Below are 20681 nucleotides of genomic sequence, written 5' to 3'. Positions count from 1 at the left end.
CTGGACTTGTTTATGAAAGTTTAATGTGTTTTTTCATTTTTGTTCAAATATATGAAGTGTATTATTGCTTAGGGCAATTTCTTTTTCTATTTGAATCTTCAGTTTTAAATAATTGATAAAACAATCCATTGTAGGTTTTTGTAATCTGTATTTCATGCTAAATATAAAATATTTCATTAATATAATTATGTAATTCACAGCGTTATTAACCTCTTGTATTGTGAAGGTTTTTACCCCTAAACTGATGTCTAAAAGAGATAGTTTAATATTTAATTGTTGTTTCTCTAGAAAGGTTGTCGATTGATTCCATAGAGATTGAATATTTTTACACTCCCAGAAAATGTGTTCTATTGTTTCAATATGTTAATTACACATATCACATAGATTTGTGTTGGATAGGTTTCACTTAAGGTTCATGGGAGGGATAAAATTCATTAAAACTTTGATTTGGTTTTTCTTCATTGAATGTGGTACAATATGGTCAAATTATATATCATTTTAAAGGTAAAGACTGATAGAATAACATAAACACGTTGTTGACATTCAATATTTGTTTGCTTTATTCATATGTTTGTTTAAAACCAATACATTTGTACACTTATCTACAAAAACTCAATCCAAAGTTAGGAAGGATATGCACTACCGTAAGTTGAATAAATACAAAGCTGTATACATATACAAGGTAAAGTAAGCAACATTTCACAGAAAGTTATTGTCAGAAAACATCAAATGAGTTATTATTCAACTGCATTTTTTAGATAATTTTCCTAAACAAAATGCTAAAAATAACTAAACTGAACTACTTTTAAAAAATCCAGGTATGGTGGATATAAGAGTCCCCATTCTATTTCAAGGGCTTAACAATTTTGCTATAACCAAATTAAAAATTTTAAACCATCTCAAATTGAAAGAAATTGCAGACGACATATAAAATTGTAAATAAATATACAGAAATATGTTTGGCTGGGTAAAAATCATTGTGATAAAAGGAGATATTGCTCATCAATAACACGATTTTATGAGTTGTGTGCAGACGACTATAGAAATCATAGTTTTACATAGAAATACACAGCTAGGTATCATAGTTTTTTCTTTCTTCCTTCCTGAACAACTACTGTCCTTGTACCGTTTGAATAATGTGTTCCTTTTGACAAGCCGAATCTTTTTATACATTTGTAAATTGATTCCTTCTACCAATTTTGAAAGCGTGGCACTCGCTGTGCTCCGTAGAAAAAAACGTGCATTACAAATCGGTCGAAATCACGTGAAGTAGTAAGAAAACCTGGTATGTGTATACACATACCTGAGAAAACGCATCATTATTTTGACAGTTGGTCGCGACTAGTAAAACAACTGTTAACATTTATCAGGAAGAGACCGCGCTTAATAACAGAAATGATCACACAGAGATATGATCACTTACCCCATTTAAAATAGCTGAAAATTTTCCCCCACACGTCTTTTTTTAGTGTATTTGTATTGTTTTTCTGGAGCCGAAGTGCATCACACATAATATCCATCCGACTTCCGTTGTTTTCACTTTCGTTATTAAAAACGTCGTTTATAAGAATTATTTTTACATTTAGGTTGTTGAAGCGAATTATTATTACATATTATCAATTAAATAGTATACCGTGATGAATTGAACGGAGTTTCGTATCGATCTTTCTGTCAGTCCATAAGCGTACTATTTTGTGCGCAATAATACAAGTACATGTGATTCGACAACAATTGTAAACATTGGCGAAATGCTTCTTACAAAGTTGTTTTTTGGAATGTTTATGAGGTCTGATCATGCAGTTTGCACACATCAACGGACAGATTACAATCCAATGCATTTGTCATTGTCAACCGTTTGGAATGTCAATTAGGCGATGAGTGAGTTTTTAGCATGTTTCTTTCAATTTTATTAATCTAAAAATGGCTGCCCCCATCGTCATGAAATGATATGTGTGCGAGTTTTGATTTTTCTTGATATGTATTTTTTTTTTACTATTAGCGTAACTCGCCCTCATCAATATCGATATTATTAACTAGTTATATAATTTTCCGCCGAAATACGTTGAATAAACATCATTCAGATTTTTTAAAATAATATCTATTTTTGTGTTAAAATCGCTTTGTATTTTGATTGATTTTGTCGATGGTATGAGATTTTGCTGCACAAATTTGGTAGCAGTTTGAAGGAAAACCACCCTTTTAAGCAAATATGTAAACATTTTCAATGTGGCACTCTTCGTTTAGTCAAATTTGAGTTCAATGCTAGGGGCTCCACATTTTTCAAACTGAAGCCTTTACATGAACCTTAAAAAGATGTTTATTTGTAGCTATGATTCTGTGGATGTAAATTTTAACTTAATTTAATTTTTACTTACAACATTTACACTTTTGTTGTCTCATTCCCCCCTTTTTATGATGCTTAAACTATGTTATTAAGAAATGAATAACCAACAAGAAACAGAATTATGACAACATGTACAGACACGTTGATTTTGGTTATGTAGTATAAGTGTTGTTATAATGTTATAAACAACTAAACAAAAACTACAACTACAGGCATAAAGACTAAAAATTGTCAAGCATGTAATGCGGTTGCTAATAAGCATCAGAAAAAAACACAAACTAAAGTGTGTCCAGCATGTTATGTTGTAAATAAGGAAAAAATGTATAATTATTAAGGAGGCAATTAATATTAAAATCAGATAGTGTTATATAATTTAACATCTTAAGTTCACTTAACACTTGAAACAAGCTTCATATGAAAGCGAAAATGAAGCGAGGTTTACAACTGTATAGCATGAATGCTTAACTATAAGTTTTAAATGAAAACAAGCAGATGATCGTATGTTCATCACTTCTTGTACCTTCAATACATTTTTAATTTTCACAGTTAAAATGTAATGTATTAATTCGCATTGAATGTACATAAGTGCATAAATTAAGTAAGTTGTAATACTGAAAGATTAGTATCTTAGTACTTTCAAACCATTTTTAATTTTCACAGATACAATTTAAATGTAATAATTGGCATTGAAGGTGCCTATGTGCAAACATGATTACGTAAGTGGTAATATTGAAAGATCAATATTGAAATAAGGTTCAAAATAACCAAATTTTTTATCATATTGTTCAGCATGTACAGAGACATAAAATTTGTATTAAATAATAAGGTCATCTTGAATAACATATAGAATACACTTGTGTTTATTAAATTATGTTTATTTGATTTTATTTAAGCAGTTAAACTGCATTGTTTGCAAAACATGCATTAGAAGAGGTTTGGATATAAAATCTTAAAGTCACCATGCCTTATAAATAGAAGTATATATTTGTGTATATGCATACAGAAAAAAAACAATTTTCAATATTTAACACACACTGGAGAAAAAAGTTTATGCAAGAAATCAAACAGACTAAAGTGGTAACAATAGTTCATATTTAATTACATCAACACGAACAGGTATCAACATAGACAGAAGGCATGAACGTAAAAATATTTTGTATTGAAGAAAAAAATATCATTATATATTGGTCACAGTTTTTTAAATCGTTTCTTTTTTCTTCTAGTACATAAAGCTAAAAGGCAAAAGATTGTTATTTATGTGCTAATTTAAGTTCTCAATTTACACTATTTAATTTAAGTGTTAAAGCTTATGTCTTATTATGAGCATTATAAATTATATGAAACTATCTTAAAGCTGCTGACAAAAAATCAAATTCAACATTCATGTATATGAATATTAGTAAGTTATTTTTATCGAGTGACAGGGATTACAAATTGGGTAATAAGAACAATACATTGAACATACAAACAGACAGTCTATACAAGTAAAAAATAATTCTCAATTTACACTATTTTATTTAAGTGTTAAAACTTATGTCTCATTATGAGCATTATAAAATATATGAAACTATCTTAAAGCTGCTGACAAAAAATCAAATTCAACAATCATGTATATAAATATTAGTAAGTAATTTTTGTCGAGTGACAGGGATGACAAATTGCTTAATAAGAACAATACAGTTAACATACAAACAGACAGTATATACAAGCAACAAATAAGATATAAACAAACCGACAGACAATCTATACAAGCAAAAATAAGATATAAACACAACACATACATGTACATGAAGTATCCGTAAGTCAAATAGGTTAAGAAAAGCAAAGAAGATTAACACGCACAATACCTGTTACAAACAGACATTCAATTTATACAAGCTTAAATAAGATATATCCAGGTTTAATGTTTTGTTTTCTGACAAATTGTCCAACAGTAGACAGGCAGCATAATGTGTTATTATTAAAAAAAAACTTTTAATAATACACAAAAATGTAATTATGCGAAATCAATTTAAGTAAATTGAAACATGTCTTGAATATGTTTTTATAAGATCAAATATATCTTTCCTGAACTAAATAGACAATTTTTGTTGAAAAGAAAAAAAAAGTTCCGCTAAGAAAGTTGAATTTAACGTAGCATTATACATGACGCCGTGTTTATATGTGTTTTATATTCCCATGAAAAATATAGGAATTAAACAATTCACATTTGCGCCTAGTTACACACGTGCGCCTAAATGTTCATTCGTTATATTTTTCTTAACAGGGAGATAATTATGCCTAAAGAACAACTATAATGCATTTGCGTAGCCTGATGGAGTGCTATTATTGAAACAAAGATGAAGTATTTTTTATTGAAACAAAGATGACGTATTTAAGCTATTCATAACAGCAAAACAAAAGGTTCTCACAAACGTTTCATGACTTGTTTGATGATACTCGGTTTGTTGCACTAGATGGGGTTTCAACAGACTCTGAATATGACTTTTTGGGCCGAGGCTTCTCAAGCCAGTTCTTGAAGTCAGAGAATTTTTTTGGGGTAGCATGTTCGTTTCCTTTAAACAAAGCGAAAATTTTCCCTTCGAAGGACCATGTCTTTTCAACTGCACTGGGCTGCTTCAGGCGCACGGACGCTAGCAGCTCGGCATTTAGTTTCTCGAGGTCCTCGTTCACGAAGATGCTGGATCCTTTGAATAGCCCCGCTTTGCGAAGGATGTCAATTTTTATCTGGCGTCTTACGAATCTCACTATTACAGGCCGATTTTTGTTAGAACTGAATTTTTCTAGCCTGTGGGCTATGTCAATATCATGATGCTCAATCGAGATTCCTTGATGCGTGTTGACGAGCGAGACGATTTTGTTTGTCTCAGACACCGAGGATTGACGATCCTGATCCTCCGGAACACCGGCTATTCTGAGGTTATTCCGTCTACTATATTGTTCGGTGTTGTTAGCGAACTCGTCGTGGCTTATTGTATCGTCGTTTTTCGTGCGTTGTAGAGTTTTATTTTCTGTTTTGAGCACCTCGATTTGTTTGTTTTTGGTAGCACTTTCCTGTTTCAGTAAGTCAATTTCACGTTTGTGTTCAAACACATCACTCTCAAATTTATATTCGTCGGATTACATTTCCCAGAAGCTTATCTTGTAATTGTTCTACAGTTTATTTTATAATATCTTTAATACATGCTGAATCATCTTTTGTTAGTACGTGTGATAACTTATTGCATATTTCATCTTATCGTTTCTCGATCGATAATCCACTTATGTCACAATTTTCCTTTGGCGCGTTAGTAACAAAAGTAGTCATAGTTTTCTGTTTGTTGGGGTCAGGTTGATTTAGTTTCAATTTTAATTTGCTCTGTTTATGTTCGCTTTTTTTCAAACACGGACGTTTCTAGCATGCTGTTGTTGGCAGAAGTTTCACTTGCGGTAGACGACAGCGTCCGCTTGCCTGCGTTCATTTCGCTGGCATTAGCGTCTTTTTAGGCGTGAAAATTGATTTTACGGTAAATGCGCAGCTTATGCCAATGAACAAATGCACAAATACAAGTACTCTGTTGATTTACACTTGTTACCCCTTCAAGCGTAACGATGATCCGCGTAAGCAGAGCGTGACGAATGAACGGTACTTGACAACCGCTCAAAACATAGCATTATTTGAACGAAAACAAATTCCCCACCCAACATATTTGCTTTGACAAAATTAGAGTTCGATCAAAACTGATTGCATACACTATTTTGAAATTAACTTTTACATTTTGTTTTCTACTGTTTATACCGGAACCGGAAATCGTCCCCTTCAACAACATGGTAATCCAGTTCCAAGCCACATACTTCATTAGTTCAGTGAGAAATATCCAGAAGTCAGTTGTAAACCCATAATTGTTTTTGCCTCTTTTTATTTGTCATTTGTCCCAAATGCATCTCCCCCGAAGCCCTGCTGGGATTTGAAACCAGATCTCCTTCCTCTGGCAAGGAAAGTATTCTATCTTGAAATACAAGGGCATGTTAGAGGAAAATTAGCATTTTTAAGACTATAAACCTTAAAAAAAATTATATGTGGTATAATGTTAAACTTTTCTTAAGATAATTTTATTAACTGGATCTTTCTTACATAACAAACATCTGTGAATCTGTCAATCATTTCAGCTAACTTCAATTTTTATAATTGTTCATGTACCGGTATTTTCAAGTATTGTGTTTATCCCTATTGAATGGAATCTCCAAAACACAGGTTTTTAATACTGGTATTACAATCTAACAAGATAGTATGGTTTTGTTTTTCTCTGTTAATATCCCAGAAATATGCCACACTTTTAAGGGACTTGTTTTTATGTGTTGTTTTTTTTTGTTAATAATGTCAATTTTGTTTGACTACCACAATTGAAATATTAAAATACTGAAACACCAATATAATCCCAGGAATAAGAAAAAAATAGTTTTTTGATATCAGTCTGCGAACAGTTCTGATTAAAAATATACATTTGCTAGTATCAAACCTATCAGTACAAGTACAACATAATTAAATAATTGAAGTGTGGAATTTGTTGTTACATGTAGATCAGATGACTATAAATGAAAGGGTCAAAGGTTGACTGTTCGCTACAATCACAGGTGGTAGTAATGTTTGAACTCATCTTTATAATTTCAGTAAAGCTCGTCTGAAACTGGAGTGTTGCGAAAGGACAGTAACCACTAATGCTCATTTGGTAGTTTTCGGCTCAGGAACAACATGTTTATACCCCAAGTACTCTTAAGTACATGTATACTACAAAGGACCCGGGGTATGGAAAATATACTAAAAAGTAACCCCGAGTATGGCAAGTTGCCTTTAACTGTATTTTCCTAAGCCGGGTAAAATGTAGTATACTTTAGAGTACCCGGGGTACTTTCAAGTGAAGTACATGTAGCACCTGAATCAACAACAACCGGAGCCCGATCATATTGTAACAAGGAGGATATTTGATCATCTAAAATATGCCGTTCTTCACAGACAGTCTTTACTGTCATATATTTGTCTCACTAGCCTGAGAGCACTTTTTGCTTTTTGTCCAATTGGTTCACATTTATTTTGTCAGAGGAAAAAATCGGGTGTGTATGGATGTCATTGTTAAGTTTAAAGGGTGGAAAAAGTATGCATGGGTAATACAGTTATAATTATAAAGTCTTCATGCTGAAATATTTTGATTTTTAACACAAACCAACTGTTCCGTATGAATAATGTTCAAGAGCTTTCTACTACTAAGTACTAATCATCGTGAAATTCTGCAAAATGTCCTAGATAAGCTTCACAAATGGACCAACGAATGGGGGATGGAATTAAACGGAAAGAAATGTTACCTTCTAAGTTCAAAACACAAATCTAGCTACTTCTAAAATATTAACAAAGAAATCCTCAAAAGAGTACAAGAAAATCTCTACCTTGGGATCACCTTATCTGAAGACATGGAATCGAAAACTTATATCACCAACATAACAAAGCGAGCTAACTCCACCCTTGTATTCCTAAGAAGAAACCTCAGTCACTGCCCTTTAGAATGCCGCAAAAATGCCTTCCGCTCAAAACTAGAATATGCCAGTGTTGTATAGGACCCATTCCACCAAAGAGACATTGACCGCCTAGAAGGTGTCCAGCGATCAGCCACAAGGTTCATCACCAGAGACTACCGCTTTAGACAGCCTGGTTGTGTAACAGAAATGCAACACAAGTTGGACCTCCCACAACTCCAAGACAGACGGCGCGCCCAAATGTTGACGCTAATGCACAAGGTGTGAAAGGGCACGTACCGGCCATTTCCATTGAACGATACCTTAAGCCACTAAGGCCAAAACGTACCATACGGGCTAAACAATACGAGACTATATCCATTAAAACATAGTGTGTAACCTTGTGAACAATAACTCCAAGTGCTTTGATACTATGCGAGCAAAAACTGTCCTTCTTAACAATTCATTCTTTGTTAAAACTGTGATTGATCGGAACAAATTAAGTGATGACATTGTGAATTCTTCAACGATTGACATTTTCAACGACAGCGCATTAAAACAGCAATAGTGTAACAATCGCGCATTCCACCATCGTCGAGTTAAAGCCAGAATTGGTTTCTTCGTCGTAACCATCCAGATCCAGATAATGTTAGACCATCTACAAAAATTACTATCAGAATTCAGATTTGATCACATTTTAAACATGAATTAAAAAATGCAAAATGGTAAACTATTATTTTCCCGTATAAAACTAGCAAAATAAGGTCCCCTTATTTGTTCGATATATACATCGCAGAGGTGTATGTGAGAGCAAGGAACGATAACTCTGCGTGGAGATTGCAAGTTAACATGTATATAATGTGATTCACATAGCTACTGAAAAACACACTATGACGGATAGGCGCTTACAAGTGACAGGATACAAGATCTTAACTACAATGTAAAGCCTGTTGTTCATGAATGTTCTTTACATGTATTCTTCATCATACAAATATTTTTCCGAAAAGGCTTGATGTATAATACAATGCATATTGCAAAACATTTACAATGGCAGGAAAATAATATGATCGGAAGAAATACGTATTACATATCCTTGTATAATAACACTTCAGACCACCATGGCATGCAACTGTTTGTCCTTAACTGTCAATACTCGCTTGCCAGTCTTGGTTAGTCGTTGGAAATTCTACACATTCGATAATTATCTTCCTGCTGTCATGGACAAATAAGAAACTGTATTCAGCCTGCTGGTATGCAAAATATATGAATGAAGAGCAGGCTTATACATAGTATATGCTTCAGGCTTCCTTCTCAATTCTGTCCAATTGCATTTAACAGCCTTTGTGTTAAGCAATACTGAAATTCTACCTGCATAGTATGTTGTTCGAAAATAATATGTATGCTTGTATTGTATTGCGTATATGTACTTTCAATGAACTAAATAAATAGTGTTTAAACCAGCAGGCTTGGCTGAGATATTGATTTGATCAGACCGCGATTCCCGGGCGTTGTATCAGAATTTTAAGATGCAATGGGTATTCAACTGTTTGTTCGAAAACTAAGGGCGCAATGTCATGTTTTCAGCGCTAACATGCACGTAGGCCATGCTTAAGTACGATATACTTTTCCACAATGAAATTGAGGCCTTGACATAAATTATTGGATTTTTAAGTGGGGTTTAACATGCGATTTAGTTGCAGTTTCATAACATGTAACTGCTGCGTGCTGTAAACATGAAGCTTGTAATATGATCCGCGGAGAAAAAAACTAGGCCTGTTAAAGGGAGCTTACACATTTGAATGAAGTAAGAAAACGAATGAGGTTTATTGCCAATATATGAAGGTGTGTTCCCCCATATACATGTGGTACTACATGTCTGTGCTTTATTATTCACACATTCATAATACTTATAATGAGTATATGGAAAAAACGATCATATTATACAGTTTAACATGGTAGATAAAAAGACGAGACTTAATGTCATTTGCAGTACATAGGATCGACACTTTTTTATGAAAAAAAAACAACATAATAAAATGCAACATGAATTCAAAACCATAAATAAAAAAAATCATTAAAAAATGTCATGTGTTTGTATTATACAATTACTCGATTGAATTAGGCTTGTTTCAAACAGGAAATGAAAAATCAACGCACTTAATAAAAAACTCATCATGTTACGTGTATGTCAGTAAAGCATGTCTAGTAGGAAAAGAATATAAATACACATCTAAAAAAAGTTAAGTGCATTATCAATAACGTAAATAATAGCCAGCTTGTAGGGGAATTTTCTTGCCTTTTCTTTATTTTAGAGTGTGCAAATCTAGTACCAGTTTAACAATCGGTATGTCCAGTTCCGAAAATTGGAATTACAAATATATAGTTCTCATTGATGACGTATTACGATAACATGCAAAACAAATTCTCATGCTTCCAAATATGGCGTATTTGCATGTATTTTGATAAACGCGGTAACGAACCTGAAATAACATGGAATTGTATCATGTTATTATAGAATGGGCGTTGAACATTTCAGCGCCATAACAATAAAGAATGGTGAATGAGGAATACTTACAAGTAATTCATCTACAATGCGAATACAATTTTCAAAAAAGTAGTCATCAAGCTAGCGGTTTCGCTGAACACAATACAAAGAAATGCAAATACTATTTATGGCGTACTAGATGTTCCTAGCCGCGAACATTACATATGTGTCATTAACTATTATGTAGGATAACATTCGTATTGTTTAAAGACATATAAAAGTTGATTATTTGCATCCATATGAATATTTTGTTGCAATAAACAGCTTTTGAACTGACCATTTAATTAAACAAATAAGTACACAAAGAGTTTGAATTGAAACTGACTGTAATCAATACATTATTTATATGTATATATATATATATATATATATATATATATATATATATATATATATTGCGCAGTGGATGTTAAGTGTCTTTTTTTGCATATTCGTTTTCACCAGCAGGAGAAACTGTGTTATATATCTTGTAGAAAGATATTAAACCAATGAGTTAATCTATTGTTATCAAATTGAATTAGAATTGCCCCCTTTGTGCAAAAAGGTACCATGTGATATTGAAATAAGATTGCACATGGTACCTTTTTGCATCAATGGGACGATATGATATTCTCCTTCATTGTAATTCGCTTAAATTTGGATATTGCATATTAATCTTTATGGACCTGGTCAATAATTCATTGCAAGTATGACCTTGCATTAATTGCCTTGGCCGCAAAAATGTGGTGAGACCACTTTTAATCAGTATTTGTTCCCGATGTCTTATTGTATGAATAGTACCATTGTTTGTAGGCACTATTTACTTTCCTTGATTCTACAACTATGAGATGGTTAGAAAATGTGTGGCGATGTCTCATGATCTTCGATATTCCACCCTTGTTAAAATGACCATAGAAGGTTATGGTCAAAACTTGTTCAAGTTCATATTGTCCGTGTACTAGTTTACAATTTCGAAATAATATGTGTCGTGAAAAAAAAGAAGATTATGGTCACGTTCATGATAAATATGCAGTAAAAAATATACTTTGTCTGAAATTCGTATTTCTTCTTTTAAAGCCATCTTGCCAATGTGCGAAAAGGATGCAGTAGTAACTTTAGTAAGATTCAAATTTACATTTACTCCGTGTATTATCCAAAAAGTAAGATTAAAAAGCATTACTTGTTATGTACCATTATTTTCATTAGATGATCTGTGCAATATGATATCAGATATGAAATGTAGTTGTAACAGATGAATTTCATTACAGATTTAGGACAGATATTTCCGTTGCCGTTTACAGTCAAGACGACTCGTGTGCGGTCCACTTTACATCCACATACTAGATGAACACAGCAACATGAATCTTCCTTACAAGATTCGCAAACTTGGTTTAAAGACCCTTTACACGGTAGCGCCAAAAGGTGTAAATATGTTAAGAGTGTATTGTAAGAAACATAAAACTTACGTATAAAACGTTATATGTATTAAAACGTTAATTAAAAACCTTTTAAAGAAACTAATTTAAGAACTTGTGACTTGACGTTTGCAAACGACTATTCGTATTTGGTTTGAGTATGAATTGTATTTGATAACAAACTTATAATTATTTACTTCACGAATAAATAAATAAGCAATACTGATAATAGTTTGTCACAATCTCTATTTTTTTTAAACACGAAGATACATTTTAATTAGTTTAAATATAAATGCAAACTGCTTTTATAATAATGTTTACTAAAAGGTATTTCTTAAGGGTATCTTACATTCATCGCAAAAAAAATTCATATTTGGAGTAAAGCAAAAACAAACTCAGAATATTCTTGAAACTGTGTCCGATGTATGTTTTAACAACGCAAAAAAACACCTTAAAACAATAAACATAGAGGAAGGGAGGCTTGTGGTCACAGCATGCGGATTATGGATAGATATGGCGCAGATAAGCAAGGATTCCGAACTGCTGCTCAAGCAGTTTTATAACAGCACAGTAGACTGCCAGACAGTCGGCAATAAGAGTGTTCTTTGACAATGTGATTTAACACACTGTAATGTAACGAACTAATCTTTTGTATTATATGTATTGATAGCACTTCAATTCCTGTTTAAAATAGACATGTGACCGTATGAAATACATGCCACCGCATTCATGATTTATCTAAAAACTCTTTTTACTTTACAAACAACGTACACAAAGGTATTCCATGGCCATAAAATGAGCAAGTATTGGCCTTCGTTTCATGCACAACCATGGTTAGACCATGATTGTTTAGTCCATGATTATACATGGCTCTCGGGCACAATCTGTATCTCTCTAGTGCCATGGTGAAGACTGGTCTGGCCACAAACATCAGGCATGATTATGGAATTTTTCCAAGTTAGTCTTTTTAAAATATCGATGAACAAAACAACATAAAATTGGAGAACTTGAGTACTTTAGAGACCAAAAATGAATGATTGTGAAGTTGATAATGTTTAAAGATTGGCCGTGTGTAATGGTATATTCATGTGCATACAATTTCTTTTAATAAAGACCATAGGCTTATCATTTCCATTCATAGTAAAGCCAATGTTTAAACAAAATCCAAAAACATGCTGTCACATATTGACGAAAGAAAATATTCATTTTATACTTATTATTACATGTTTATGCACTAATAGGTAAACAGCAAGCTGCTTCGGAGTGGTAACATATTTCGACATGATTCATAACCTTTGAATTAAATGTCATGCACGTGTTCAACTTTGTTTGATTTTGCGCTTGAGTAACTGAGATTATTTTTACATACGGGATTGCCGCAAACTGTATTTAGGTTTCAAGTGCATATCGATGAATAGCAGTGTCGGCTCTGAAAACTTCGTATTCGACTTCAGAATACAGCAAAATATGATTCATCGGAAATTCTATAACGTTTATTGTTTTAATATAATTAATATATTCTAGAAAACATTTTCTAAAAAAGCATATATACTTTATAAATGTATTCGTTCTTGGAACTTTTCATGTAATGGTAGTGGCAACACATAGTTTGAAACGTTAACCTTTGGGTTACTTTTGTTTTTCGAATGTATATGTATGAAGCATAGGTTAACTAATACTGTTTTCTAACATTTAATGAAAACATCTCACCGTGGCCTCTAGCATGCATGATTTGTTTGACGAAAAGTGCTTGCTACTGAATTCATATTGATGTGTTTGTTTTGCCCGTTACCTAATTGTAGACATGTATTTCAAAAAACGTATTTACTATTTTAAAAATATTAAAATAAAAACACTGTTATATATATGATATTGTTAATAAAAACAAAGTACAGTGTTTAACGTTTTTTTCGATACACGCCTCAATTGGGATTCAAACCCACGTCTAAAACAATCACCTACCTATAGAAGAATGTTCCGGCTTAAAAGTCATCAAACTGATAGTTCGCATTTGCATATACAGGTCACCTTTTCCTTACGTTACAACTATTTATGTAAAGTGATGAAACTTCACTTAGGGATGCTATCTATCTAGCTGTAGATGTTCAGTTAAAGTTTAAAAGCTTCAAGGTGTTTCACAGTGTATTATGATACATTACATCACAAAACTTTTCAGTCAAGTTCCGACCGCTAAATAAATACACGCTTTATACATGTACCTTAACATTTGCTTTTATTTAATTGTGATATAGGAATGCCCCTGAAGTCTGCAAATGAAAATATCGTAATGTGATTTCTTCCTGATCTGTCTGGTGTGTTTTGGGGAATGAAGGACGCCAAGACGAAAACATTATAGACAAATGTCCACGCCGATACGACATTGAAATGGTTTTCTTTCATGTTTTCAAGGGCGCAAAAACGACAACATGACACAACTTCAATCAATCAAGGCATCAATCTTTCCACTCAAAAATGCGTTATGTTATACAACTTATTTCACGTATACGTGTTAGCAGACACTTTGTTGTGACGCGTTATTTTTCCCGTTAAATATCATGTTGGTGTAATTCTGAAAGATAGAAAAACGAGACGCGACAAACATATGACATGTCGATTGGTTTGGATGTTTACTGATGCAAAGCAGCTTTATATATCAATATGACCTTACATGTTCATATAATAAAACATCGTATTTCATCAATATTGATGTCAATTACCAACCGCAGTGATATTCAATAGTGAACCAAGGTTTTTAAGAAATAATATTGAACATTGTATGAACAGTTTACAGTGACATCTATTATAGCTGCCAGCGTATGAGAACTACTGACCCAAACGGTGGTACATGTAAAATGTCACAAAAGAGAGGCAATAGTAATCCGATTGCGAATGTTTTATTCGCACCACTTGCAACACCAGCTGCTGGCAGATTTATATAAGTTTCCCTCTGCTAAAACATGCCGTTTTCTGCGTCGTGGATAAAAATACCTGTATATTATAATTGATCACATATCATTACCAATCTAATACGATGAAATTTAGTACGAAGTATGCATGATCAAAGAAAAGAATGCAACAAGAAATTCACTATGATTACATATATAACCGCATCTAATTATTCATTCTGATTTACGTGTGTATTTTTTATACATGTGTATTTTTTAATACATGAGTGACTTTTAAAAGCCTGGTGATACTTTTAAAAGCGTGGGGATATTGTTTTGATCTCCGCGTTTTGTCCGTCCGTCCTGGACACTTACTCCTCCTACACTATTAGCACTAGAACCGTGAAACTTACACACATGGTAGCTATGAGCATATGTGCGACGGTGCACTATTTGGAATTTTGATCTGACCCCTAGGTCAAACGTTATGGGTAAAAAAAAATGGGTAAAATGGGTTAAAGGGGTAAAAAATAATTAATTTTACTAACAACGTGCGACGCACATGATAATAATTTTTTACCCAGAGGTCATATCAAAATTCCAAATAGTGCACCGTCGCACATATGCTCATAGCTACCATGTGTGTAAATTTAAACGTTCTAGTGTTAATAGTGTAGGAGGAGATAGTGGCCGATGGGGGTTGGGGTGCGGCCGGGTCAAAGATTTTTACTCATTTTTTATGTTATTTTACATTTACTTCTTTATTTCTACACCGATTTACTTCAGATTGATAATGAACATCTCTTATTACAATACGATCAATCTCAACTGTGCGTGGCCTCATAACCCTACCTGGGGTGCCCCGCCCACATAGACTACGCAAACCCAAAATTTTGTTTTAACATAACTTCTTCATTTATTCAAAAATTGACTTCAAATTAATACTGAACATCTCTTATGACAACACGGGCTATCTCGACCATCCATGTCTACATTACTCACCACAGGGCCATTGATAAAGGTAAAGGCAGCTTGATTATCGTCCTCTTTCAAATTTATCGAGAGGTCCACGGGTACTTCTTCCCTGTACCCCCATTTTTTTGTACCCAAATTTTCTTTTTTGCATAATTTTTTCGTACCCAAAATTTTCGTTCCCAATTTTTGTTCGTACCCACATACACGATTGTGGTGATGTAGATAAACTTAAATTGATGCTTTTATATCCATCCTCTTCAAAAGCATCGTCACACCAGTACTGTCAGTACTTTGATTCTTATTATTCATTGATTATCCCCACGCTCCAAATTGGAGCGGGGGGATTATGTGGTTATCTCCGCCGTCTGTCCGTCCGTCCTGGCCACTATCTTCTCCTACACTATTAGCACTAGAACCTTGAAACTTAAACGCATGGTAGCTTTGAGAATATGTGCGACAGTGCACTATTTTGAATTTTGATCTGACCCCTGGATCAAAAGTTATGGGGGTTGGGATGGGGCCAGGTCAGAGATTTTCATTCATTTTTTACGTCATTTTATATTAACTTCTTCATTTCTTCACCGATTCACTTCTAATTGATACTAAACTTCTCTTATGACCATACGGTCAATCTCAACTATGCATAGCCCCAATACCAACCCATGGGCGCCCCGCCCACATAGACCACGCCCACCCAAAATTTTTGTTTTAACAGAACTTCTTCATTTATTCACCAATTGAATTCAACTTAATACTGAGCATCTCTTATGACAACAGGGTCTATCTCGACCATCCATGTCTACATTACACACCCCGGGGCCCCATCAAACATAGGCCTTGCCCACCCAAAATTACCTTTTATTATAACATCTATGCGGCGTGGGGATACGCGTCGGCCTCTGCCGCGCCATTTCTAGTTAAATTATGAATCAACCCGTCATACCGTTATTAAACCGCGATTCATAAAATGGTTAACGAAAAGACAAAATGGTGTTTTCTTTCGTTTACTGTGCCTTTTACACGGTTCAGCAATGTACAATTAAGTTAGCAAAGCATGTCCTTATGTATGTCCTCGTTTCCGCTTAATTTTCCTGCGGACATTCAACGGTTTCTTGTTGAAACTGCATCAACAGTTGCTGCGATTCTGGACTGATTTGACTCGTCTCCTCCACCCAAGATGAACACGAGTTGGTTTCCATGCGCTGCTTTTCTTTATTTACACTCCCTGTTCAAATAACAATTATAATAATACTAATAATGCCATAACTAACACGGAAAATAATAATAATAATAATACTGATAATAATAATAATAATAATAATAATAATAATAATAATAATAATAATAACAATACTAATAATAATTATAATAATAATAATAATAATAATAATAATAATAATAATAATAATAATAATAATAATAGTAATAATAATAATAATAATAATAATAATAATAACAAGAGCACCGCAAAATGGGTGCCAACGCTCGGCTGCGGGTGCAGTTTTGAATAAATGAAAAGCTTGTCAGAAATATTATTTTCTTTTAGGTCACAGTGACCTTAACCTTTGACCTAGTAACCAAAAAATGGGGTGTGCGTGTAGAACTCATCAAGGTGCATATACATTTGAAGTTTCAAAGTTGTAGGTGGAAGCACTTTGATTTAAGAGACAAATGTTAAGGTTTTAGCACGACGCGGACGGTGGACAGCAGACGGCGGACGGCAGACGCCGGACGGCGGACGACGAGCTGGCTATGAGAATACCTCGGGTTTTCTCCGAAAACAGCCGAGCTAATAATAATAAAATAAATAATAATAATAATAGTAATAAAAATTATAATAATTATAATAATAATAATTATTATTATAATACATAGTAACAAAAATAATCATTATTAGTAGTATAATACTTATTATAACAATACATAAATAACAATAACAATTATCAGAACAATATATTCATAAATGACGATATCTGAGATAATGGAACACAAACACACCATCGATCATAATTAAAAGCTGACGCGATGTTCGTGTATAAAGCATTAACAAGCATTAACAGCGCTATACCGATCATTCCCTACTGGTATACAAATGTATTTAAACGTCTTCCATCTTATTATATAACTTGATGAATAGGGCATGTAAACCGTTATCCTAGTGCAACGTCGTACCTGACAGGATGTATGTCTTTCCCTCTTCTAAATAGACGCCGCACGCTGCGGTACTCCCACTTGTGTATACTCTCGCTTTGTTCGCCGATGAAACGTCAGACAGATAATTGAACTGCAACAAATTGACATGCGCTTATAGTTCTGATATCAACACTACATAACGTGTTTCATAGTGTTTAAAATCAGAGGGGGTAATCACGTGACAGACAAGATGGCGACGTTCATGCCGAGGCAGGTATTTTTCGTCGTTTTATTACTTGTATTATTATTTTTTATTCCGCTCACTTTCCGGCCATATTAGGAAGAAAGTTACTCGCTTTTATTTCATAGTAATATTCGCTGTATATCTCGACTTACTCGGTGCGAAATTTCTTAGCGGGATGACCTAATTAGGGCTCCACTCAGAAAATTTGCGGGGTGTAAAGTCGAGATATAAAGCGAAGTTAAATACGAAATAAACGCTAATCACCTTTTTACTGATATGGCTGAAAAGTGAGCGTCATTTTAAAAATAAACAGAAGTAATAAAGGGTTTAAAACGGCGAAAAATAACTGTCTCGGTGTGGACGTCGCCATCTTGACTATCACGTGATTACCCCCTCTGAAAATGCGGTTTACCTACGTCCGTGTACACGTAGAAAAATATAATGAGATGTAAACGCAACAACAAATTCAGCTTGCATCTTGTAAAGCCGCCCATGATTTGAATATTGATTGTTAGAATAACGAATATTATTCAATTTTAACATTTCTTACTCAGTATGTGTAGATATAGATTATCAGTCATTGATTATGATTGTATTTTAAGACGGATACAAATATTCTTTTAACATAAATATAATGTACATTTTCCGTGCCAGACAGATATGATTAGGATACAATATGTTTTAGTATGTATTATTTCAACCGAAGTTGATGATGTGACTTGTTTATTTACGATATAAATCATATGAATAGTACAGAAGTATATTTAATAAACATAATAATTACCTAAATTAGCGTACATATATCTTAATATTATAGTGAATTACCTTGTATATATTTGAATAGCTTGGTTTGTTAATCTTATAGTAGAAACCGTTAAAATCTTCGGGATCCGCCGGATCTCGAAGTTCACTTTTTACTTTTGTCTTGATTACTGAAATAAAGTATACTATTGAACTTATTCTCTAAATGATTGGTGTATAATATATGAAACGTTTTAAAAAATATTTTACAGAAATAGCGATAAATAATACCAATACGTACACGTGTTTTAGTATGTCAATGTATAAAAGATTGTCTACACAATATTATGACCATCACATGTCGATGAAAAATTATGCAATAACATGCATACTTACTAAAATCTGATGCACAGCCCTGAACCAAAATGGGCCTTACCACGCACGTACAGCATTCGCACCGACCTAGAACACTTACAAACAGAACACTAAACACGAATGCTTTCATTGTCAAGAAATAAATTTCCTTAAACGTGTACCCCTAACGATACGTTGTTTGCAAATGAATGCGTAACATTCCGAGTGAAAATACATCAAACTTTTCAAGAAAGATCAGCATCTGACTGGTTAGGTAAACACTCCCAGTTTACACGGATGTAAACACGCATGTAACCCTGTTGATAATCACGTCTATTTCGATGTCCTGTTATGAATAATTAGGACTGTGGCTTGTCTGTTATTTTTACCAGTATCGCAATCCGATTAATTGTTGCTCGAAATATTTATTATCTGAATATTATAGTCACATTGATCATAATATTATTAAAATCAGGTAGACATATTTAATTTGTGCATTGTTTTAGCAAATTTAAAGCATGCCTATTTTGTTTTAATAAATTATTAAAGATTTGTGCGATTTTGTTCATCTTAGATTAACTTTGGTGATTTCAAGAACACAAATCGTTTGATTTTAGTTTCTGTTCACAGCGAACAAATCGATTATCTTGTCAGCAGAAGAATTATTTATCTCTCTGATATGGTACTGAGCGGAAATGTATAAAATGGCATGCCCATGTATTCAGTGTTCTCCATAAAAATGGAGTAGCCAGCTTTATTATTTGGGTAGCCGGCGATCAAGCGCGATCAAGCGCGTTTTCGCGTGCTCGAGCCGCGAGCGGCGAGTTGGGTAGCTTCGGGAGGGGTACCCCCTCCTGTCAGGGGGGTTGAGGGGACCTTCCCCTAGAACATTTTCAAATTGAAGGAGTGAAAAGATACTATTTGGCGCATTCAAGAAAGCTTTCACGATTGAGGTAATACAACATTTTTCATAGAAAATAAAATATTTATTTGAAGTCTTTCAAACTAAACAAAAAACAAACATTTTAATTACAACTGTTTTTAAATTTTAATAATCTAAATCAGAGTCTAGCTCTAACTCATGGACTTGAAGGCAAGCTGATATTCAGTCACTCCAGATTGCAGGGCTGGATGCAATTGCACATTGCTGTTCAGGCTATTCCGCAGCAGTTGCAGGTCCTCATCTTCTACGGATTTTCCCTGTAGTGGCATTTGTTTGAACATAAGGAACTGCCACATCGTTTAAATGTGGTTAAAGACCTGTTAACGTATCCACGGCTGTGCAGAGTATTAAACAAACCATGTGATATATCAAACACGTCAAACACACGTATCTCTTCCAAAAATCTTTAGAAAGTTGATAGAGTTTGCACCGGTAAAAACAACACAATTCCACAGACCCTTGCAGCCCATGTTGCAGCCGTTTATAAATGCAGAAGAGCATTGTTTACACAGTCTACCGGTTGTATGCAAGGTGCTGAGTTATATTTTGGTTAGTAACACAAGGAATTACATTTAAAATGTGTAAATAAAAGGTAAATGTGTTATTGAATAAAATATGTATTACCTAAATCCCTAT

At 33.6% G+C, this 20681-nt stretch overlaps 1 protein-coding gene across 1 annotated transcript; it reads right to left on the bottom strand.

Annotated features, from left to right (window-relative positions):
- Window positions 1-15800: 15800 nt before the first annotated feature.
- LOC127877158 (uncharacterized) lies at window positions 15801-19350 on the bottom strand. Its single transcript, XM_052422816.1, has 4 exons — window positions 19145-19350; window positions 18833-18939; window positions 17803-17914; window positions 15801-16855 (listed from the first exon to the last, which is right to left on the bottom strand). Exons 1-4 carry the CDS (start codon window positions 19251-19253, stop codon window positions 16713-16715), a joined length of 471 nt encoding a protein of 156 aa, XP_052278776.1. The 5' UTR covers window positions 19254-19350; the 3' UTR covers window positions 15801-16712.
- Between the last annotated feature and the right edge of the window lie 1331 nt (window positions 19351-20681).

The sequence above is a fragment of the Dreissena polymorpha genome, chromosome 4 (assembly GCF_020536995.1).
Source record: "Dreissena polymorpha isolate Duluth1 chromosome 4, UMN_Dpol_1.0, whole genome shotgun sequence".
In the NCBI taxonomy this organism is placed as follows: Eukaryota; Metazoa; Mollusca; class Bivalvia; order Myida; family Dreissenidae; genus Dreissena; species Dreissena polymorpha.
Note: the sequence above shows the minus strand (reverse complement) of the source record. Positions and strands in the feature narration are given on the sequence as shown.

Excerpts from the sequence above, each read along its gene's own strand:
- LOC127877158 (XM_052422816.1), bottom strand. The coding sequence starts at position 19,253 with ATGAAAGCATTCGTGTTTAGTGTTCTGTTTGTAAGTGTTCTAGGTCGG. Across the intron at positions 17,915-18,832 it reads GCTATTCAAATATATACAAG|TTCAATTATCTGTCTGACGT; the intron begins GTAATTCACTAT and ends AATTTGTTGCAG. Across the intron at positions 16,856-17,802 it reads AAAGACATACATCCTGTCAG|GGAGTGTAAATAAAGAAAAG; the intron begins GTACGACGTTGC and ends TTATTTGAACAG.